The 24,010-nt window shown below is 41.6% G+C and overlaps 4 protein-coding genes across 4 annotated transcripts; 2 read left to right on the top strand and 2 right to left on the bottom strand.

Moving 5' to 3' along the window:
- The first annotated feature begins 231 nt into the window (after positions 1 to 231).
- Positions 232 to 9,187, top strand: nuak2 (NUAK family, SNF1-like kinase, 2). The gene is made up of 6 exons (XM_068315004.1): positions 232 to 962; positions 3,996 to 4,116; positions 4,619 to 4,770; positions 5,872 to 5,937; positions 6,220 to 6,472; positions 6,611 to 9,187. Exons 1-6 carry the CDS (start codon positions 735 to 737, stop codon positions 7,666 to 7,668), a joined length of 1,878 nt encoding a protein of 625 aa, XP_068171105.1. The 5' UTR covers positions 232 to 734; the 3' UTR covers positions 7,669 to 9,187.
- Positions 9,188 to 9,522: 335 nt separating this feature from the next.
- Positions 9,523 to 12,390, bottom strand: ccnd3 (cyclin D3). The gene is made up of 5 exons (XM_068315006.1): positions 12,158 to 12,390; positions 11,860 to 12,075; positions 11,150 to 11,312; positions 10,273 to 10,409; positions 9,523 to 10,084 (listed from the first exon to the last, which is right to left on the bottom strand). The coding sequence occupies exons 1-5, from the start codon at positions 12,347 to 12,349 to the stop codon at positions 9,923 to 9,925; spliced, it is 870 nt and encodes a 289-aa protein (XP_068171107.1). The 5' UTR covers positions 12,350 to 12,390; the 3' UTR covers positions 9,523 to 9,922.
- Positions 12,391 to 12,689: 299 nt separating this feature from the next.
- Positions 12,690 to 20,156, bottom strand: bysl (bystin-like). The gene is made up of 7 exons (XM_068315005.1): positions 19,785 to 20,156; positions 19,336 to 19,480; positions 19,090 to 19,228; positions 16,626 to 16,759; positions 16,374 to 16,534; positions 14,089 to 14,191; positions 12,690 to 13,920 (listed from the first exon to the last, which is right to left on the bottom strand). Exons 1-7 carry the CDS (start codon positions 20,044 to 20,046, stop codon positions 13,566 to 13,568), a joined length of 1,299 nt encoding a protein of 432 aa, XP_068171106.1. The 5' UTR covers positions 20,047 to 20,156; the 3' UTR covers positions 12,690 to 13,565.
- Positions 20,157 to 20,373: 217 nt separating this feature from the next.
- On the top strand, positions 20,374 to 23,468 carry med20 (mediator complex subunit 20). The gene is made up of 4 exons (XM_068316327.1): positions 20,374 to 20,415; positions 20,681 to 20,826; positions 22,777 to 23,030; positions 23,113 to 23,468. Exons 1-4 carry the CDS (start codon positions 20,402 to 20,404, stop codon positions 23,332 to 23,334), a joined length of 636 nt encoding a protein of 211 aa, XP_068172428.1. The 5' UTR covers positions 20,374 to 20,401; the 3' UTR covers positions 23,335 to 23,468.
- Positions 23,469 to 24,010: the final 542 nt, after the last annotated feature.

Raw genomic sequence — 24,010 nt, forward strand, 5'->3', positions numbered from 1 at the left:
AACTTCCAAGAAAGGTAAACACCAAACACACTTTCTCTAATAATGAAACTACTAATTGTTGAGCTGGATGCTGCATCTAGCGAGAGCACGCTAAGGTGCGTGTCGTGACAAAAAAGACAATCAATTAAATGGTTAAGAAAGTTATGAAACTTTATTCATATCCAGCCTTTTGTTAATCGCTGCCTATTAACGCAGGAATGACTGCCAGGTGACAAAGACTCACTCAAAGAGCGCATGCGCCATTAAAATCGTCTTTAATTGACAGTGCTGTTGACGAAGTGAAGACCTCCCTGGATAAAGAAAACAAACGCTCCGTTTAGCTGACACGCCCCTCGACCCTTTGACGTGTCCGCCGCTGACGGCGTTCCGCCCCGGTGTTCCGCCTCTAAGTTCCGCCTCTAAGTTCCGCCTCTACGTTCCGCCTCTACGTTCCGCCTCTAAGTTCCGCCTCTAAGTTCCGCCTCTAAGTTCCGCCTCTAAGTTCCGCCTCTACGTTCCGCTTCGGTGAGCGCGTGCGGCAGCTGTGAGTCTCGTGCAGCGTCTGAGAGGGGACGGACGCGCCGCCTGTCTGGTTTGTCGTCACCGTTTAGCTGTAGCTCCGTCCTCCAGGTTGGCACTGCGTTAGGAACCGAACCCAACACAGCTTCAGAAGCAGATCCGCAGAAAGGAGCGCTCGTTTACAATGACACCAGATTCCTTAGCATTATCGCAGTAAAACACAAGGTGGTAACGAGATGGACAGCTTCGGTTCCAACCGGCTGTCTGCACACCGCAGGCTGTCTCTGGGGGACCTGACGCCCGGTGACGGCGGCAGAGCTCCCACGCAGGTGACCGTGAGAAGGCAAGCCGTGAAGAGACACCACCACAAGCACAACCTGAAGCACCGGTACGAGTTCCTGGAGACCCTCGGAAAGGGAACCTACGGCAAAGTGAAGAAGGCCAGAGAGCGGTCCGGCAGGCTGGTAAGGTTGGACATGAACAGTCTGCTTTATGGTGTGTGTGTGTGTGTGTGTGTGTGCGTGTGTGTGTGTGTGTGTGTGTGTGTGTGTGTGTGTGTGTGTGTGTGTGTGTGTGTTTGACAATTTATGGATCAGGTTTCGGTTCAAGTGAAGTTAACAGAAGATCTGAACCCGCAGCCTGAGTGTGAAACAGGTGTTGTCTGTAGTTCAGGTGGTTTGTCGGTTGTCAAACCAGCTTTAGTTTGCTTTAGTGATCATTGTTTGTTTTGGATGAGCGCTCTGCTTTCTCCAGGCCTGGCTTTGCACTTAGTATCACTGAATCAGCTGGGGTTTTTTAAAAAACACATTTAAGTTTTTTTTTATTCTCACCAGTTTATACACACACACACACACACACACACACACACACACACACACACACACACACACATATATATATGAGAGAGGGTGAGGGAGAGAGAGGTTGTAAAAAATGGAGCTACTTGTGTTTGTTTGGGTTTTCAGGATTGAGAAACTCCCAATGAAGTAAATGAAAACTACTAATACAGAATCCAGGCGCTGATAATCTGTGTGTTTTCGTGAAAGTGAATCACTGGATTATTTTACAGCTGTTACTTTTGTGTGAGGTCCTCCTACAAATACTGCATCCAAAATGTATTTCTGTGAATTTGTCCATTTGAAAGAAGAAGAAAAAAGTGTTTATATAGAAGTTTCACATATTCACTGAATTATTTAAAGGAAAGTGGAAAGTAAGTGTTTGGGGATTATGATGGGAAAAGTTCAATAAGTTTCTGAGATTCCAATGAGGGGGGGATTGCCAGCAGCCTTCGAGGTGGTTTCCAGTTCTCCATAACCGAAGGAGAAACTGAAGGTATTTGGATGGAAGATGTTATCTCCAAACAGCATAAACAAAGGTCAATGAGATTTCTCATCCATGAATCACACTCATAATCTGTGTTTTATGTTTAAAGTTTAAGATTTTATATTTCAAGGCAAATAAATTGTGTCCCACATTGTAATATAAAGATGGTTTGACTATTAAAAATGCCTGCATAAGAACTATCAGTGTGAAAAATGACCTTTGTGAACATTTTACAGAGTCACTCTTTGTTGGTTACGTCATTATGCACATTTTGTTTTGGTTGTTTTGTTGCAAACGCTCTACACTTCTCAGGTATAAGTGACTCATCAAAGAACAGTTAGAAAACAGATACTCATCCATTGAACTCTTTGTTACACCTTAGTCATGTTTTTCGGATTTATTTCACTCGTGTCAAAGCATCATGTTTGTTACGTGTGATCACTCTGGGAAGTTAAGGAAATGAGTGTTAGGAATTTCCCCTCTGAGCCCGAATCTAGTGATACAAGTTCAGCCTTGTCTCCACACCCATCTCTGTCTGCCAACTCGGTTTTTATGGGATAATGTTGGTGCAACGGTCTGAACGCCACACTTAAAATCCATGTTCATAATACTAAAACACTGAGTGGAGCATTTGGAAGAACATGCAGTTTAGCAGGAAGTTAATATTGGCTGCAAATAGCAACCACATTCCCTTTTATTTCCTACTTCCCTTTAGTATTGACAATATGAGTGAGATGACAACGCATATTCCTCTGTCATGCATACCGTGTGGCCCTACAGCTGTTCCCTTTCGCTAAGTGTAAATTGTGACGCTAAGACACTATTTAAGTACCATAATTGTGCTGACCCACATATAATAATTCTTTGACATTTTTCTTTGGGATAGGCTTGAAGGGATTAACAGCAGCAGCTGGCAAATTTCAAACTGTTGTAGTCAGTCAGTGTAACTGGTTGCACCATTAATAACTGAATTCAGTAAATTATATATCCATTATATGCAAAGGTCGCAAAGGTGCAATTATAAAAAAATTATAATTATAAAAAAATTGCCTTAAAATATGAAAAAAGATACATTTTAGAAAAGTCAGGAAAAGAAGTGAAGAAAATGAGAAGCCAGAACTAAAAAATGTTTGAGACTTTTGCTAAAGACTGTCAAATCATCAAAAGCAATTAGTTTATCCCCTTAGCATTACCTCTACAAATAACCGCTGATGCAAAAATATCTGTGAAACTAGCATTCATGTATGGACTAATAAGTATATATATTGTTAAACGGTATGGTTCATGGTAACATTGGCTTTGGTGTTTGGATCAGTTTTTTTTGATTACGTAAGATTCTGATGGTTCAAGAACTCTCTTTAAATATGAAAAACTTTGACCTAAGTGACCGCTGCATGGACTGAGCTGACGTTAACAAAGATCGCACACATCCAGATAACTGCACAGGGGTGTGAGCTCATCATGAGTTTGAGTTCAGCCTGTCTGACAGCTACGCAAACAACTGCAGGAAACCTCAGATCCAGGAATCAGGAAAAAGTTCAAGGTGGTGCGAATGCAGCCACATAATGGAGGAGAATCTGAGCCAGACAGTGACTCATGACGGGAGACAATTGAGTGGTAGAGAGATAAAACACATCTCTGCTTTACTCATTTCCACGTCTGGAAGCATCGAGGGTTAGAAAGGAGCAGAAACAAGGACGCCCCTCCACCCATGCCATCTGGTGCCTCACGGCACCCTGCAAAGTTGGGATAGACTGATGACGCACTCGGTGAGAAAAGGAATTCCAGGCATCTGAGCTTCAAATGGGCAAACACAACATGAAGACGTGTTTACACACTGGGCAAAGCTTCTCTATGAATACAGACCCAAACAGGGACTATTCAGATTTTAATTTCCTTCGTCTACATATTTCACAGACTCTACAGTTCATAACAAGCACACAATAGATGTCTTTGGCAGCAGACAATACGTGACCCTCTGCCTTGTTGAAATCCCGTTTCCAGTTGGCTGCCTGTTGTTCCTCTCACAAGAAGACAACCGTCCTAATTGTTCATCAGAAGAAACAACGCTACCATTTTAATGATTAGCTCCAAGATTCTCTCTTCAGAAGAAAATACAAACTTAATTATTCTTATCACCAAAAGCCAGATCTTTTTTCTCTCTCTCCTTTTAGGTTGCCATAAAGTCAATCAGAAAGGAGAAGATCAAGGATGAACAAGAACTGGTTCACATTCGCCGAGAAATCGAGATCATGTCTACACTGTGTCACTCGCACATCATCACCATATATGAAGGTATAGCTGTGTGTCTGTGTGTGTGTGTGTGTGTGTGTGTGTGTGTGTGTGTGTGTGTGTGTGTGTGTGTGTGTGTGTGTGTGTGTGTGTGTGTGTGTGTGTGTGTGTGTGTGTGTGTGTGTGAGAGAGAGAGAGAGAGAGAGCTGTTTCTGACTCTGAAAAGAGTCCTCAATCAGCCTCTGTTTGAGAGTCAGAGTTTGGTCACGCAAGTCTTTGTCTTGACAGCTGACCCCAGGTTACATAAGCATCACTATCGTGTCATGACTCGTCGGTGCTGCAGGGTAATTCGTAGTCCCTCGTGTCTTCAAACGCCCCCCAAGCCTAATAAGAATCCACAATCCACATCAGTGGACTCCATGGGGCTCCATGTGTGGAGCCCCATGGAATACTGAGTGTTGTACTGGAATATAAGGATGTATTGATTCAATCCCATTCTGGTGATTGTGTTGAATTTGAAACCTTGAAGTCATTCAGGTGTTTTTGTTTTATTTGTTATTTCTAGTATTTGAAAACAAGGACAAAATTGTGATTGTGATGGAATATGCCAGCCGAGGGGATCTGTACGACTACATCTGTGATAGGAAGAACATCTCTGAGCGGGAGGCCAGGCATTTCTTCAGGCAAATTGTGTCAGCTGTGCACTACTGCCATCAGGTAAGGTATCCTATCTATCCAACACTCTCCTATGGAACATGTCACAGAATATACCATGTGGAATGTGGATTGTTAGTCTCACACAAGAAGTAAAAGTTATTTTTCTGCTGGAAATTAGCTCTCTCTATGCCGCTGCTACGTCACACTTAATGGTCGCTGCTCACTAGTTGTACTTTTCCAGGGCATTGGCACCCTGAAAGTTACATAAGGGGCATTACTCACTGTCAGGCTGCTGGCCTGAATAGGGAGGCTGTGAGAACGATGCAGGAGGAACTGAACACTTGTGTGCAGCGAGGTAGCATCGGGGGCTAAAGGCCAGCACACACACGCATGGTCTCACACTCTAATGAGGGTGTCATGGAACAGAAGGGCTCTACACACACACACACACACACACACACACACACACACACACACACACACACACACACACACACACACACACACACACACACACACACACACACACACACACACACACACACACACACACACACACACACACAAGTTCCTGTGGTCCATAGCTGTGTAATTACATTTACAGCACACTATTGTTTAGTGTATTTGTAGAACAGTTTGTATTCACACATTTTGCCTTATCATACAGTCTTACATAACTGACCTTTTCAGGTTTTTTGTGTACTGATATATTAACAAATTTATATTTTTATTACAAAAATCAAGAAGGGGCATTTAATCCCTTTTTATTATGTTACTTATGCCAGCATATAATACTAATTCCAAAGTACTGACTGCAGTACTTATTTATAGAATTCTATATAACACATCTCGTAAAGAAAGTATGAATGCTTCCACCTCAGCTTCAAGTTTCCATAAGTAACAGAAGCAGTTGCTGAATGTTTGAAAGGAAAACAAATTCAAAGTGCTTGAGTCAAAGTTATGCCCCCCTGCTGAGTCGAGGACAATGAAGCATAACTGAAGTACCAGGAAGAAAGTCTACACTGTGGAAAAAAATGGACTGATCTATCTTTTTATGTAATATGAATGGCTTCCAGTGAACTGGGGTGTTGGGACTTAAGTGGAGAAATCGTCATTGTAAAATAAATCTTGTTAAATTCAAAACTCTTTTTTTTTTTCCAGAATGGAATTGTACACCGGGACCTGAAACTGGAGAATATTTTACTAGATGGGAACGGCAACGTAAAGGTATGAAGTGGCACACTGACCATGAAAAGGAGCATATAAAAATTATTCTACTTCAAGATGATGATTACAAATGTTCTTTTGTTTTGTAATAGCATCTATTATATATACTCAGCATTATAAATGAAGTTAATAAAGTCATCAGTGGGAAAATCAGGATATTTTGTCTTAAGTGTAAATGTGGTTCATCATGATTTACTTAAAAATGTACTTAAAATGCGAGAAGCAGGAATAAATCATGACACTGATGATGCAGCTCTTCATGGTCCCTGCTTCATCTCACAGATTGCAGACTTCGGCCTGTCGAACCTTTATCATGGCGATGGGTATCTTCAGACCTTCTGTGGCAGCCCTCTGTATGCGTCCCCAGAGATCGTCAATGGACGTCCATACCGTGGGCCTGAGGTGGACAGCTGGTCCCTGGGTGTGCTGTTGTACACGATGGTGCACGGGACCATGCCGTTTGATGGCCAGAGCCATAAGACACTGGTTCAACAGATAAGCACAGGAAATTATCGAAAACCCAGCAACCCTTCTGGTGAGTTCCTCCAAACATTCTCTGAAGCACAGATTTGATGTTTACACTTTGTTGTTCAATTTGTTTCATTGAGATCATGTCTCGCATTCTGAGTTATAAACAAAAAGGACGACTTCAGTGTTTCTTCCTCTCCCTCAGATGCTTGTGGGCTCATCCGATGGATGCTAATGGTAAATCCTGAGCGCAGAGCCACCATTGAAGACATTGCAGGACATTGGTGGCTCAACTGGGGCTACCAGCAGCCGCTACTGGCTGAGACAAAGAGCAGTCCAGTTGGACAGACCAGCTCACCAACCTCTCCATCAACACACCCTGCTGGGCTAGCAAGTGTTGCTAACTGGCTACGTCGCACTTCTAGGCCTTTACTGGAGAACGGCACCAAAATGCGCTGCTTGCTCCGCTCTCAGGGTGGAGGAGGGGAAGTAGTGCGGCAGCGTTCTCTGAGAAGGTCACGTAAGGAGAACAATGTTTCCCAGACCGCTCACGAGGCTGGTGCAGACAGTCGTCCCTGTAAAGGTATTTTAAAGAAACGCAACAGCTTGAAGCAGAAGGCAACGACAGAACCCCCTGCTGTAAATCCAACTCGAAGTGCTTTGACTTCACCTGAACCATCCAGCACCCCGTCTGCTGCTTTGCTGCCTCGCAGAGGTATCCTGAAGAAGCCAACGGAGCAGGAGTCCGGGTACTACTCATCCTCCCCAGAAAACAGCGACTCTGGCTGGGTGCCGCAAACGAAAGATTGCCCTTCAGCACCAACATACAGAAAGGGCATCTTGAAGCACAATGGAAAATTCTCCTCAAGCGGGCTGCAGGACTTTGGCTCTCTGGACCAGCTGGCTGTCTCACTGCCCCTGGAGGGGGGCAGGTCAAAACCAAGCGGGGCCATAAGCGAGGACAGCATCCTGTCTTCAGAGTCTTTTGACCAACTGGATCTACCAGACTGTGTTGGACCTCTAAGACAAAAGGATCATCGAGTCAAGGTCAGCATGAGAGGATCAGTCTCTGCTGACAACTTACTGGACATCCAGGAGGACAGGATTCTTGGGGAGGGGTCGCTAAGGCCTTGGGATTGCTACAAGGCTGGTGTGGCAGACAGTGCCTTTTCCATCACAGACTGCGATAACGTAACCCAGGCTTATAAACAGGCCATTGTTTTTCGAGGCTCTGCAGCAAGCCAAAGACCAGAAACTAGTTAAGGATTCTGGTGAAATATTTGTTTTTAATGGACTTCACACCGCTGAAGACACGATGGCCAAAGTAGATTCCATGAACTCACCAACATACCGGTGATAATCATATCGACTTACTTCAGGAATCGAACGGCACCAAAAAACGGACGTGGCTTTTGCGTCAACATCAGATTGTATTTTTGAAGGTGATTGATAAATTCATCCTAAAATTGATTTATGAATAGTTTATCGTTCGAATGTAAGGTTTAAAATAACCTGATGGCACAAAAATGATAATCAACAGCCAACAAGTTCCATTTCAAAATCCTCAGGAGGAATAAGATGCTGCTGTTGGTCATTCAGGAATTTTGGTGTTCAACACGAGCTTGCTGTCAAACTAGTTATTGAAAAAAATTACTTCAAACCTTATACATCAGAAGTAAGATTTGGTGAACCAGGATGCTCAGTTGACCTAAACAAGGAAACTGACATTTTACTGTCACAAAACCGCTGAACATTCCACCACCGCTAAAGTCAGTGCGTTGTATTGTCAGTAGACTTTTTGAGAAATGTTTATGGCTTAATGGTTCTATTGGATTTTAACTTGGACATCTGGTAACCCTAATGTTTACCTGAGATAACGACAGTAACACACTTTCAATATTAAGGTGGGTTCACTCATACAGGTTTTATTCTTTCGATTGTTGGGGATATTACATTTCATGGGTACCAAAGAGCACATTTGCTGTTGTAGGAATTTTTTTTCTTATTTAAAGCACCAAAAAAAAAAGTACAAATTAGATTTGATTTTGGCTTCCAGCTCTTACAAGTCTTTTTTTATGTTTGCGTGTTTTTTTAAATTGTTTTCTTGAAATTACTTTTGGATAACGACTTGAATAATAATCATGACACAAATCAAGCATAACCAGAAAAACCTGCTTTTGTTTCCAAGCGCACAGGAGGACATTCACTCTTATGTATGCAGGTGGAAGTTTCACACAAGGGAGGAGCTCATGAATGTTTGAAGGTCACAAGCTGAATTTTGAAAACCAGTAATGTGAGTGTAAACGTGGACCATGAGTCCCAGATAACAACTGTGTGCAGTGCATAATGTTGCACACACTTCATGTGCAACACATCAACTGATTTTTCAGGATCACTCATGAATGAAGCTCAGGTGTTTTGAAAAAATTTTTTAATTCAAAATATCCACACACCCTGGGGCGGACAGTATTTCACAAAGCTGGATCGAAACCGATAAAACATTTGTTAGGTTTAACGTCAAAATTCATGACTAATACAGGGTGATGATCATTTAAGACAAGATTTCATATCACTTGTAATAGTTATCTAACTTGCTAATTCTGCTTCATGAAATATGTCCTGATGTTGAGACAGAGGTACATCAGTATATTGTGTTCATTTTGTGTTAAATTTCATGTTGCACACTGGAGATACTTCATTTTATTAACATGCCTGACGTTAAAGTACAGCATCAAACCAGTAACTGGAATAGTTTTAACAGGTAACAGAATACCAGGTAATCTTTAAATTTATTTGTTATTTTGTAATAAACGTTGCACAAGGCAGAGGCCAGTGTCTTGCTGTTGGTTCAGAAACTGGAATGTGTAAAGTTTTTTAATGTTATTCATGTTTTGAGGATAAAAGCCTGTATAGAGTAGTAAATGAGGAATTCCTTCATTTCAACTGGAAGTTTTGTAATTTCTCACAGATTACTGATCATTTCAATAATCAAGTGTGGTTAAAAAAAACAAAACATTAACCTTTCAATGTACATTTTTGCATTTTTTAAAGTTCTTCTCTCTCATACCAGAAGCTCTGCAGACTTGCAGACTATTTATATTTTTGTTCTTTATCTACGACTACAACTGTGTTTGACACCAACTGATGTTTTACTGGCTGTGTGACTGGGATGAAAAGCAAATCATTAAAAATTCTGGAGAAGTCAAGTTCTGTCTAATGTTGTTATTGACCTTTTATGCAAATGCTTTGTTGAAACGGTACCGGATACAGTAAACAAGTAGTGACAGAATAATTGTACTGAAACTCAAAGAACATCTATCCAAATCTATCACAACTGTGCACATATAAAAAGTAAACATGAACTCAAAATACCAAGTTTGAAATGTTTGAACATGCAGAGCAACAATTTGATTAAACATTTAATTTAAGATGTGTATATTCTGGTAGTCTTCGTGTTCAGTCTCATGACTAAATTTGCAAATCATTCAAACCGTCCATGACGGGGAAGAGGAGTGTTTTAGCTGGATGTCATCGGTGTCAACGCAACGTTCTGAGTGTCAGCAGAGGTGTCGCTGATCCCTGAGCTGTGTCCTGGTCTGCAGGCACTTGTGTGGAAACAAGAGGGTAAGTTGTGCTCCAACACACTCCGTAGCTGGTGATAGCAGAGCAGGACAGAGCTCTGTTCAGGGTTGGATAGAAAGAAGAACGTCCACAAGTTCATCAGTAGATCGCATTGCAGGTACACATTTTCTGTTGCCTTCTAGAAAAATTCTACTCTGGTTGCTCTTTTAAACATGAATTTAACTATATCAGAAACAAAGCATAGTTAAAAAGAGATTTCATCTGATAACGTGTGTTAATCCTTACCAGATCAATAGACAAAAGCTTGGCCAAAAACTTCATAACTGAATCAGAGGCAATGTCCGTTATCTTTAGACTTGACATGGCAATGTTGACACAGGAACACGCAACAGTGGAGGGCAAGAACAGAGAAAACCTGTAGTCTGGAGTCAGAGAGGAAGACCACTTACACAAAAAATGAATAGAATCGGCACCAATATTTCTGGTCTACTTAATTTACTAGTAAATTTTCAACAGTGAGAAAGTTATCATTATCTACGTGTAGACAATTACACGGATGTCACCATGTGGACCCACCCTAGTGGACAAAGCACACACTTCAGGCACCTAAACCTGATCATCTGAAACTATATCCTCTCTGCTTCAGGCAAGGCTGCTAGGACAAAAGGTCAGTCCTTCAGTCCGTCCTCAGATGCCTTTTTGAAAGAAATTCCACTGTCTGCAGTCTGGAATCGCCCACATTTTATGGCCTGTAAAGTCACAGTTCATCGATAACGGCCCAGGCTGATGGTTTAACTGTGACCTGTAGCCTCAGGCAGCATCACAGAGATTTGTGGGAAATCAGTCAGCTGAATAGTCGGACGTAGGTCTTTCATAGCAGACAATGCAGGATTATACAAACTCAGCTCTCAGTCAACAAAATGAACTGCTGACACATTGTGACCAAAGTTATGGCTGCTTTGCATCCACTGCCCACTCAATGAAGAGTCATTAAAGCATTACTGTTAATGCTCTCTAATCACAAAATTCTAATTCAGCCACAGGGGAGATAAAATATCTGTCTTTAATGCATTAGAATCATAAAATGGCCTTGAAATTGAGTACATAAATAAATTTAGAGGAAAATGCATCTCATGTGTTGTAACTCCGTCATGTAACTCACCAGTAGCTGCCAGGGCGATGTAGGCGTGAACATGTCTGCGTATGGCAGGAAGATGCTGAGGTCGACAAAAAGGAAGGACGGGAAGAATCGGCTCCAGGAAGTCCGAGGGGACCACAGAGGCCAGACACCAGTCCAACCTGGACACCACCGACACCTCCCACTGCTGCAACACACACACACACACACACACACACACACACACACACACACACACACACACACACACACACACACACACACACACACACACACACACCATCTGTAAACAAGCTGAAGCTTGGGACTTAGTGGACATCCCAAAGACACAATAATCCCCACCATACTTTAAGGTCCACCTAAATTTGGTTTCAGAAGTCCAGTCAAAGTCAGCTGGCTTAAAAGTCATGGACGCTTTAAATTGGGGTTTAGGTGGGAAGAAGGTGGTCGCAGCGTGCAAACACAGAAATATTACAGAACCAGAGATCTTTGCCGTTGAGGAAAAGACTAAGATTACTCAGTCAAGTAAGCATACTTTTTCAGCAGGTCATATCAGCTGTTAAATGTAAGTGGTTATTGAAAAAAACAAAACTAATGTATAATGGGGTTTAAATGATTTTGCTTGCAGATCTGTATCGTTGGTGGTTAACATGGTTTAGTGCTGCTGGTATTGTGAATGAGGTGGTCTATGCTGTGGTCTCCAATGTAGAGTGTGGTAGAGGTGAAACAGTTACCAGGATGTCTGAGACCGACACCGAGTGGTCTGTGTAGACGCACAGCTTGCCGGCGGTGAGGGGAACCGTCTCTCTCATCTTGGAGGCCAGCAGCAGGCAGACGGCCCCCAACAGCTGCAGGCTGGACCTGCGGACGGATGAGCGGCTCAGGTACCGGTCCAGGTAGAGCACCGCCTGCGGGAGAACCTCCTCCTCACATTTCTGCTCCTCACACACCTGAACACACACACACACACTCCTGTATGTCACTTATGACTCCTGACTGTGTGGAAGTTTTACTGGACACCGATGCTCATACCTCAAACATCCAGACTGCCAGCAGCGACCGCATGTCCGGGTGGATGTCCGTCTGGACGCCGTCGAAGTAAGGCGACACCCGGCAGGTGGTCTCCATGGCCGTCAGATGGCGCAGCGCTCTGGGGTCACCGGTAACGGCGGGGTCGCTGGCGGCCCGGAGGATCGAAGGGCCGCCAGGTTCACCGAGATCCATTCGACCGGGGTTAGAGCAGTTCAGACGGGTCAGCGTGGGCACTGGTGTGCTAGCTAATGCTAAGCTAACAGTGAGTAGCAGCCGGTGTGCTGGTTCACACCCCCACGTGGGTCTGTTCTGTCACTTCTGATGAATTAAAAATGTGCACAGTCCAAAAAAAAAAAAAATCTTTAAGTGCTAATTTAATCACCCTAACAAGTGAAATGACAAATACACAAGAATGCTATTAATAAAATTGGCCGCCATCTAATTTGGGGTTCATTATTTGGGTCGTTTTTCAGTATGTTTTATTTCCCCATCGTCCCGCAGTCCAAAATGACAAAATACAGGTGGATTAGTGTTAAAATGCCAGTGGGTGTGGAAGGTAACATGGTTTTCTGGTGTCAGTCCTGTTATCACTGGAAATGGTTATTTAAAATATACTGTATATATAATGATGGTGACACCTGAAGATAACCTTCGTCTCCTGCTGAGGTCCGAGGCCTGTAACAATATTATACCCCGAGATTAATTAGAAAAATCACAAGATTCTTCGGTTGTTTGGGTGACAATGGTTCTGACCATTGACCATCAGAACCATTATTACATGTTAATGTACAGCGAGTAAAAGCATCTCATCTTCTTCAGTCAGTGATAACAAGAACCCAATGTCTGCTGAAGTGTTTGTCAGTCCTTTCAATGACGAATTTTTCCTCCTCATTTCAAAAGGTTTTGCAGTTCACATCTGACCCCTTGTCCCCCAGGTGGGGACCCTTGAGTAAAAGGCTGTCCTGATTTATTTGATCACTAAAAAAAAAATGCTAAGGTGGCACATCAGTGAGACTCATGCATTTCACAATATGTGGTGTATTTCCAGTCTCCAAATGAACATACCAGGTCACAGAGGTCAATCATTTGTAAAAACAGATAGTGATTAATATGCATGTCAACATGGCAGTGTTTCTGTCTTAACATTAATGTTTTGTAAATGTTTAAAATTTGTACACAAAATGTTGAAAAGGTGAACCCCTGACCAAATTTAAAGCATCTGGGTTTGTTTTTAATCAAAACTGCTGCTTCATTACAACAAAGTTGCTCTTAATTTACATCAATTACCAGTACTGCAACTGCAGCAACTATCTGAATATGATCATACAAGGAAATTACAGTATCTCCATAGCTACTGATGACATCCTTACAGGTTCAAACCTGTAATGCACCAACAGAGTTTTAATCCTCAGTCCATTTCAACCGTGACAGGCAGCCCGATTTCCACATCTCTCGACTCAGAGTTTTGCAGTTCTCTGCGAATCTCAGCGGAGATTTGAGGGTGTGTTTGTATCTTCAGCAGCTCCAGGAGTGAGGCCTTCTGTTCAGAGGCCAGGTCAGCCTTGTAGCGCTGAGCCAGCGTTAGGAAACTCTGATGCCACAGCACAGGAAGTACACGTTTTTCATTTCGGAAGGACAGGAAGTGAGCCACCAAGGCATCTAGTACACGGAAAGGCAGGGCGTACTTTTTATCAAGCAAGAGTCGCAGGAAAATGCTGTTGGCACCGTTGTACTCCATTTCTGCCAACTTAAGCATTGCAGCGCTGAAAGACAAGAAGAGGTGTGTGCATGTTATATAACTTCTTGTATAATGCAACCTTGATCTTTCACCTGCAAACACCCCACAAAACAAAACTTTTAGTAATAACTGATTGCATCTTCCATCCTACAACAACAGGCTGAAATCGACTACTGCTGTGTGGAAAGGAAACCTGGAATGGAGCACAGGGATGGAGCACTTGGTGAGGATGCTTCCAATGATGATGGCTTCCCTGAGGGTACACGTCCCAGATTCACACAGAGGGATTAGTATACCTGTTTGACAGAGGATGCAGCAACTATTACTATTCAAGCACTGAGGGGGGAAATATCACAGTTGCAATAAAGCACCAAAACAATGAATCCCACACGTCAAAGACTGCAAACAAATAAAATCTTGCGGTGGGCACATCTTAGATATATAGTAGGGAAGGGAACGATTCCTATGTGTGGTGCTCAAATGCATTCATAGCATTAAAAAAGTAAATATGGTGGCACGATTATCTGAGTTAACTTAAAAGAATATGATGTAATAAGTCAGTTTTCAATTGATTGGCAGTTTGTAGTTTAGTCCAACTTAGGATCATTTAACAATTCAAAAACTACAACCAAGGCAGTCACTGACTGCAACATCCCACGACACCCTGATATCAAAATTTTACCATGACCTACTTGCATAGGTCAAAGATCAAAGCTAGGGCTCTGACCTACTGTCATTGATCAAAGCACTAGCTTTGATCTATAGTCTTACACTGGCCTTCTTCTTCTTATCTTATCTTATCCTGTTCCTTGGATGGATCGGTGGGTGAGTAGGTACTTTATTAATCCCGGCGGAAATTGCACATATCCACTGCTCAGGCATTACATAATGAATGAATACTAGGTAAACACCAGGAAAAAAAGAAACACTGACATCTGAGTGTACCAAAGTTAAAATTTGACCTTGACCTACTTTTCTCAAGGTCAAGGTCACCATCTCATTTTCATCCCCTTTGCTGCCCGAGTAATGTGCTTTTCATTTCACCTTTCTATCTGCAACGGTTGTGAAGATATTTGGTGTACATACTGAGGATGAATGAACAGTGACAATCACAATACATCACCGATCTGAAGCGGGATGTATTGTGTCAGTGTTCGTCTGTTCATTTGTTCGTCCGTCTGTCTGTATGTCCACCAAATATCATCGCAACCCTTGCAGATATAAAGATGAAACAAAAAGCACATTACTCGGGCGGCAAAGGGGATGAAAATGAGATGATGACGTTGACCTTGGGAAACTAGTTCTAAGTCAAATTTTAACTTTTTTACACTCAAGAACTGGATAAGATAGAAATAAGAGGACGAAGGCCAGTGTGAGGAAGACCGTAGATCAAAGATCTACAGTCAAAGCTACTGCTTTGATCTATGAAAGTAGGTCAGAGCACTGTTTGAAATTTGACCTATGGAAGTAGGTCAGGGTAAAATTTTGAATTCAAGGGTGTCGCGGGATGTTTCTGTCAGTGACTGCATTGGTTCTTGTTCTATCTGCAATGTTTGCGAAGAAATTTGGTGGACATACGAACGGACGAACAAACGAACAAACACACGAACTCTGATAATTACAATGCGTCACCGTTTTGAAGTGGGAAACTATTAAAACATGACAGAAAAAAAAAGATTGCTGTCTGCCGATGTGAATTAAAAATGATAAAAAGTAAAACATTCTCACAAAACAAGTTAGCATTTTTACTGGTACATGGTAATCAACTGCGTACAGCAGTGGAATACAATAAACTGGATGTGTCGGTAGTGAGCACACAGTACGTACAAAGTAATTGCAAGACTGCCACCTAGTGGCATATCATTATTCAGATATCAAAATATGGATCACAAGATGACTGGGGAACACGGTTCCCATAAAAGAAAAATATGAAAAAAAAAAGGATGTAATGTAATCTAATCCAAGTAGTTTAATAACTACTTACAAAACCAAAGGTTTGCACATACAGTATCATGTTCCCACTCTCACAATTTCCTTTTACACATCTTTAGATGTCCAAAAAACATAAAACAGTTTATTATTTTTTAAACTTTTTTTTTTCACTATTTTTTAATTATTTGGGTCATCGTTTTTCAGTATGTTTTATATCCCCATCGTCCCGCAGTCCAAAATACAGGTGGATTTTAGTGTTAAAATGCCAGTGGGTGTGTCGCATGTACGTATGCTCAATGCCCAGCATCTGCAGCCCTACGGGGGGCACAAGCAGTGTCAACTGTAGGTTGGTCCCAAGGCCAGACAATTGTAGAGGGTTGCCGAAGGAAGGGCATTTGGAGCAAAAAACTTTGCAAATATGAGTGTTCAACTAAAATGGAAAAAGCTATGGCAGCCCCTAACTGGACAAGACAAAGCCATGTCTCCCCTGCCCCATCTATCTTAAAACAGCTTAACAAGCTTGTAATTGGTTTGATGTCCTCTCACCTTTAAACCAGGCCCCTGGTTTGAACAACGCCTTCTTTAAAGCACTGTACAAGTGAAAGTTGAGTCGCTTATATTCTGCAATATCATCCCGGACTCGGGGAAGCAGCACCAAGTTGTAAAAACGCTGAGCCATTCTCTCCTTCAGATTGGATGAGAATATTCTAGGATGAAAGCAGGAATTAACAAACATGTCATCACATTGAAGTATGTGCAGAATAAAGTATTGTATAACTCAGAATGACAAAGATTTACCTTGTTGCTTGGTACATGGCAGCGGCTGTCCAGGTCTCAGGCTCAGTCAGATAGAGAACCTGCTCCCAGTTTGAAAGTGCTGGAATTATTTTAAAAGCCTTTGGCAATTTACCACTGCGGTATTTTGACAAAACCTGAGGCAAAAATAAACGAATTAATTACTTTTCAGTCAGGCAATGAATCAATGTTTGTTCAAGTGTTCAGACAATCCAGAGCACCTCAGAAACACAGGAACAGAACATTTGAGCAACATTCAAGAGACTTGTTGTAATTTGACTTCTGAAAATGGTTAGCTGCTCTGTCTGTAAGATGCGTCATTTTTTAAAGACCTGTTTTCACTCAAGCATTAAATTTTATTTTTTATTTATTAGTATCCAAAAAGAAATCACATTTATTATGTGAACCAACCAAAGATGAGACCTCCCAGAGTCTCCAAAAGCAAATACAAGTCAAAATCGACTGGAATAAAAAAATCTACAGCAGGATGAGAGCCGTTCTTCCAATACATTTCTATTAGTTGGTGTTTTTAAGTTGGTGTGGTTGAAATCAGTCCAGTCCAGACCAGGGGTGTTCAATTAAAAGTCACAGAGGTCCGGTTATAAAAATTTCCTCTTCGTAAAAGGTCTGAACCCAAGTCCAGTTTGTGTCTTATAGCCGGCCCCTATATCCACATTATCATTTATTGTAAATTTTCAATGCAGTATATGTTTCAGTGAGTGCACAGCTAGCTCTTTTACCTCACCACAAATGAAAATAGACCCAGGCAAATAATTTTAAAGCCTTTATGTTAGATTGACACCTCAGAATTAAAAAATAAAGTGCAAAAGGAGCTGAATAATCCTTTTTCTCGCAAATTAAAACGTCCCGTCCTAAAGAACTGAAGGCCTACACTTCAAGTAAAAAAACATTAACATGTTCAGAAAGCATGAATAAAAACTGGCTCTTTCTGGGGAAAAATGCAAACAGGACTTTCTTCATAAGAGAAAGGGGCATGTGGCCAGCCACTAATTTACTTGTACACAAGTAACCTTATGCACACCTTGTGGTGGTCTCTGTCATGTGTGGTGAAAGAGACCACTGGACTTTTTCAGCATCTCTTTTATTGCCTCATGTATGTCCTCTCCCGTTGTGTGTGTTTAATAGTGGTGTTACACTCAGCAAAGAGCTCCTTATCTTTGTGAAGGAACCTGACACACACACAAAAACTACAACTCATCAATGTCCACAGATATGCATGGTGCTCTCTGAATAGCTGCATAGAGCTGTTAATATTTCTGATTTTCTGGTTGCTGTTGAAGCTGACGTTGGGGAGTTTTTCCACACATCTCATCTTTCTGTTTTCCCTCAAACAATGTGTCAACAACAGCTTTTAAGCACTTATTCACAACTGTCCCATCACTAAAAGATTTTTTATGTTGCCCCAAACTCCACCATGCCTTTAGTGAACATCCGTTTGCAATTTCTCGGTCATTTTGCCCTCAGCTCGGACTTCAGGGGATAATTTTTCGCAAAAGCTCTGTGCTTTGTTTCATAGTGGCGCGTCACGTATTTATTAATTAATTAGTGCTTAGTGTTCAGACTATATGAGGTAAAATGGTTTGAACTGCCTGACGGAAGAATAAACAAATTTCGTCCACTCCTTGTTAACCAGTGGTTTTCCTCATTAACCTCCCTTCGTTTGGAGCTATGCTGTCCTCACCGTCTCCCTTCCTCTGTGCTCCTGTAGCGGTTAACTTATAGCGGCAGCGAGCTGTCTCACTTCCAGGTGTGCTGACAGAGCTTATAAACAAACGATCTGATTGGCTGAACTGAGTGGAGCTATTACCGTATGAACTGGAGAAGCAGCGCCCGCCGTCTGTAGCCACGACTGTCATTAAAAATGCGCCAAGAAAACCCATTCGTGAATTTATCATGAAGTGGTCACGGGTCCGGACAGAACCATCACGACCGCGGTCTGCCATTTGGTGACCCCTGACCTAGACTGTCATTTACGTAACATATTAAATCATAGAGGAAGTCCTTTTTTTTCTTTTATCACAGCATCCAGTCATCATTATTTTTATTCACTCATTGAGGTGTTTCCTTTTTAATAACATGTCTTTATGTGGTCTATGACACATAATTTTTGCTTAATTTTTCTAAATTAATCAAAGCCTGCTAATTTAGCTGTGCTGCATACACACAATTTCCACATGGTGGGCCTCACTCTCTTCAAACACCATGTAACATAACCTCCCAAGTGGCCTACTGTAGAAGAAGCATCAATGTCCCATCTATCCTCCTGTTTGCCAATGTTGCCATGTCTACCTGGATGTTTAGTCCCACTACCACCCCTGCGTCCACCTGTAGGCACCAGTTAGGGGGTTCATGATGTTTGTTCATCATCCCAAGTCTAAATGTAAACATATCTAATGTTTTGCGGTTGTGATAACAAATATAAACAGACTGGTCTGATTGAACCTACCTTATGAACTCCTCTGTACACTTCAGTTATCCTTGGGTCCAGCTGGGGCATTTGACACCCTGACACCTCTGACATCACTGTTCCTACCTCAGTCTGCTTCTCTGTAATTTTCTCCATGATAATATCAGCTAAAGTCCGTCTGCAATCAGCATAAAAAGGGTACAAATAGCAAACTATTTAAAATAAAAACTGAGTTCATGGGTGTAATCCAAACAGTTATTTTTCAGAGAAAGAGCTCTGTCTTGCCTCATTGGTGGGTTTTTATTCATGAACATCTCAATGGCTTTCTCATCATCAGGGTCAACAGCAATATCAACATCTTCATCCCCAGCGCCTGCTGCTCCCAGAGCGGGCCATTCCTCATCAGAGTCTGCATCCTGGGAACCAGCTCCTTTGTTGGATCACAAGATAAAGATAGTTAATTAAATAGCCACATTTGTGGAAAAAATTAGAAACACTCATCATAGACAAATAATGTTAATTAATAATAATAATGTTAATCATCTGAAGGAGTAGAACTATAGACCAGGATGAAATATGCGATTATGACGGAGGAAAAGACTGGGATATGATTTTTTTCATTATCTAATTACTATATGTTTAGCAATGTGCAAATAAACTGACAGTAGTTTAGTCTAACGTGACAATTTCTGTACTTAATAATGTTAACATAGTTTTCACATGTTAAGCGCTACCGAGGCTGGTGGCTGGTGCTTTCTTCTTTGGCACCAGTCCATATTCGGTCTGAAGCTCCTCTTGTTGAATTCGGGCCTGCTTTAAGATCTTCCGAGACAGACGTTCGTCCACGTACTCATCGACGGCTTCTACGCGGCCGTCCCTGCTCTTCACACGGCCTCGACCTCGGACGGAGTCCGCTTGTAGTATCTGGTCGGCCAGAGCCACCGAGGCGCCGGCCTTCTCCCCTCCTGAACCTTTGGATGATTTCACTTTAGGCATCGCAGTAGTTTGTAGTTGCACTATTCTTGATAACGAGACCGACGTAAGTCCAGAAATAACAAGAAATCTACTGTAAACAGCAGCTTTGTCAACACGTGAGACTAGCCATAGTAAGAGGAAATGACGTAATTTACGTCACATTAAAGCGACGCGATGTTTTAATGGGATTAAAATATTTCTTCATCAATTTGGTGTAAATACAGATAATTTTCTCCACTGTAAATGACAGAATTTTGCTTTGAAATATATTAAATATAATTTCCTTATTTATTAATTTATAAAGTCCTCTGAACACTCACTTTTTACCCGGAAGTATTCAAACGACAACCGGGGGTGAAATTGCTGGTTAAACTCAATGGGGGTTACTTGGTGAGATGATCTTACCTTTATCTTTATTTATGTTTAAAACGTTAATTTCATAAATTATATATATCCTCGGGAACTTGCCTCAATAATTACACAGACTTTATTATGAGGTTTTTTCTGGGGGGGGGGCGTTCACACACTGCTGTACGTAACATGGAGCAGTTGTGAATATGTTAACGGTGGACGCGGATCGTGGGTCATTCCCTGGTGATTAAACTGTTGTTTTCAGTCATTGCATGTACTGTAATGACATGTACATGTCCTGCAGTGTGTGCCAGGTGCCCGTGGCTGAGGGAAAGAGTGTGCAGCAGACAGTGGACATCCTGCACAAGAAACTGGAGCAGCTGGGTGCTGTGAAGCAGGGAAGCTTCTGTTTAGACTGTGAGACGTACCATGCAACAGGAAACGTCAGCGGTAATGGTTCAGGCTTCTTTTTTGACCGTCGTTCTGATAAAATGTTTGAAAACACGCGAAGAAAGGAAATCTTCACCTTATTTTTTTCTACATTTCAATATTTCTTTTTAATTTTTGATTAATGCAATGATAAAATGTCAGGAGATATCATATATTTCATCATTTGGGGTACTTAAGAATCATCCCTCATACTTTCAATACAGTTGATTCAGTCCTCTGTCATCTTTCGGCTTTCTGTTTCATGCATGTGTTTGTGACCTCAGTATGGGAAGATAAGAGATGCAGAGGACATGAATTTCACATGATGTTTGGAGACTCACTGGTCATTATTGTGGTTACAAGGGCATGCTAGCAAAATACAAAATGATAAAGTTGCACTATAATTCTATGCTCTAGTAACACAGTGAGAAAATGTAATAATATTTTGGTCATGGGTGTGATACAGTTGTCACAATAAGACATTCTGAAGGCAAATATCAAATAAGGCTGTGGACTATTTTGTGTCATCTTATGGAATCTCCATGCAAAAATGTATGGGAACCACTTCCTTCATAAACTTAACACATTGAACTGTATGTGTTATTAATGTATAGTCTTCCATCTCGAACAGTTCTATATATACTGATCTGATCCCCGAAGGGAAATTAAGAAAGTACACTCTATTTAGTAGTAGTCAAACGCATGCATACATATTGGTGAGTACGGGCCCCTGTAGCAAACTCTCACACACACACACACAAGAGGACCTGTAGGCATGCAATGGGAGGCAGAGTGGTGGGCAGCTCCTTCTTGGTGCACCCCAAATGAGCAACTTATAAAGGGGACGGTGCCTTGCTCAAGGGCGCCTTGGCAGTGCTCCGGAGGTGGGCTGACACTTCCCACTGTCAGCTCACACTCTAGAGGGTTTTTGGGCAGGAGCGGGAATCGAACCGCCAATCTCAGATCATAGGACGACCCACTCTACCGCTGAAGCACTGCCGCCCCATAAACATATATATAAACGTATTTTAAACATATATTTTGTATGGTGGAAGATCTGTCTGTCTTACATCATCTATTTATATTCTTCTATCAATCTAGACAGACAGACAGACAGACAGACAGACAGACAGACACACAGACAGACACACAGACAGACACACAGACAGACACACAGACAGACACACAGACAGACACACAGACAGACACACAGACAGACACACAGACACACACACACACACACACAGACAGACACACAGACACACACACACAGACACACACACACAGACAGACACACACACACAGACAGACACACACACACAGACAGACACACACACACAGACACACACACAGACACAGACAGACACACAGACAGACACAGACACACACACACAGACACACACACACACACATCCTCTGATTTCAAATGTACACACTTTACACCGTTTATATACATGACACACGATAAATTCACAGATAAACCACAACTACACAGCAAAACAGCATGTAGGTACACCTATGTTCATTTGCTTTACTTTACTTTGACTTTTCATGCCTTGCAATTTCACCGTGGCACCTGGGAACATTGTGATTCTGATGTTTATATGATATGTGTGCAGCCTTACTTCATGTTATAGCAGTATTTTTCTGCCTCATCATTCTTCAAAGGGATAGGAGATATTCTCACCATATAGCCTACTCCCCTACAGTTAAAGATCAGAGGTCAAATAACTGCAGAAAATGTCCTGCTTCAAAATCTGCAAGCCCAATGTTTCTTACAATATTGTATTGTATTTAGTACTTTCTTACAGTTTTGCATAGAAAGATATTTCTTGTAACTATACTGTCAAAATATACAAATTTTTTGTGTATAAAAGTGTTTCTTACAGTAAGAATACTTTTGATCAGTAGTGTGGTACTTGACTGAATAATCTCCTTTACATGACCAGTCGTTTTGCTCATCTGTTACAGGTCAACCCTCCAAGCTTTTATACGTGATGCACAACTCTGAAACTCCATTGAGCTGCCTGGCTCTGTTTGAAGGGGGACCCTGCCTGATAGCAGATGCAAACTTTGATGTTCTCATGGTGAAGCTAAAAAGTCACTTCCAAAATGCAAAGGGGCACAAGGTGGAATGTCGTGGTGCCAGATATCGCTACTGTGACTTCTTGATAAAATTCGGTACTGTAACAATGAACTGCAGTGCCCGAGGAATTTCAGTAGAGGTTTGTCATTTAATGAACATTATAAAGAGTGGAAACATATTTCTTCACTGTGACTGCATCAACTCTTCATGTGTTTCGTTAGGTGGAGTACTGTCCTTGTGTGGTCCCAGGAGACTGCTGGAATCTCATTAAGGAGTTCATGCAGTCTTTTCTCAGCTCCAGTGTCCCTGAACTGCCGTCTGTGTTTGCTGCCAAACCCGAAGGACTATTTGCACCAGCAGATTCCATTGACACCATGACTCAGTACTTAGAGTTGTTCAACAAACTCCGCAAACTTCAAATTCCAGGAGGTAATGTGCGTTGAGTTATTGGTGTCAGTGGAAATACTTAAATTTGATGCAGGTATTTTTTTTATTAAAGAGCCACAAAATAATAATGGTTGTCAGAGTTTTATTTGTATTTTATAACCCTAATCTTCAAATTTAAATTGTTTTCTAACCACTCAATGTATAAATGTAGATTATACAGTATACTTTTCCTAGGAAAAACATGCTGAAGTGCACATGAGGACGTAGCACTGCAGGACTTCATGACCTCATTTTGCCAATGGTTTACACATGGGGGACATTTCAGGGAAGAGATTTTAACTTGTAATACGACGTGGGTAACATGAATGACAAGCAAACCTTTTCACTTATTTGCTTGTTAGAGCTGGAAAACAAGATTCATTAAATAACACCGGAGATCAAACAAGTGTACTGTGACAATTAAAGTACACAATGGAATTCATCCACTATTCTTTTCATTGTTTACACCTGTGCTTCCAGTCGTGGCATGTAAAAGTGTTTTCCATGAGGACTGAGTAAATCAAAGATACATGAAAAACAAACCTGAGAGGATTTAGAAAGTTGAAATCTGGCTGAAATGTAAACTTGGTAGACTGTGAAATATAGGTCAGAATTTTTATATACAAATTTAAAAACATTTTCAGCAAGTTTTAAATCTTGTTAAAACATTTACTAAAGGGTAAACAGAAGCCT

Source organism: Antennarius striatus, chromosome 5, assembly GCF_040054535.1.
Source record: "Antennarius striatus isolate MH-2024 chromosome 5, ASM4005453v1, whole genome shotgun sequence".
NCBI classification, from domain to species: Eukaryota; Metazoa; Chordata; class Actinopteri; order Lophiiformes; family Antennariidae; genus Antennarius; species Antennarius striatus.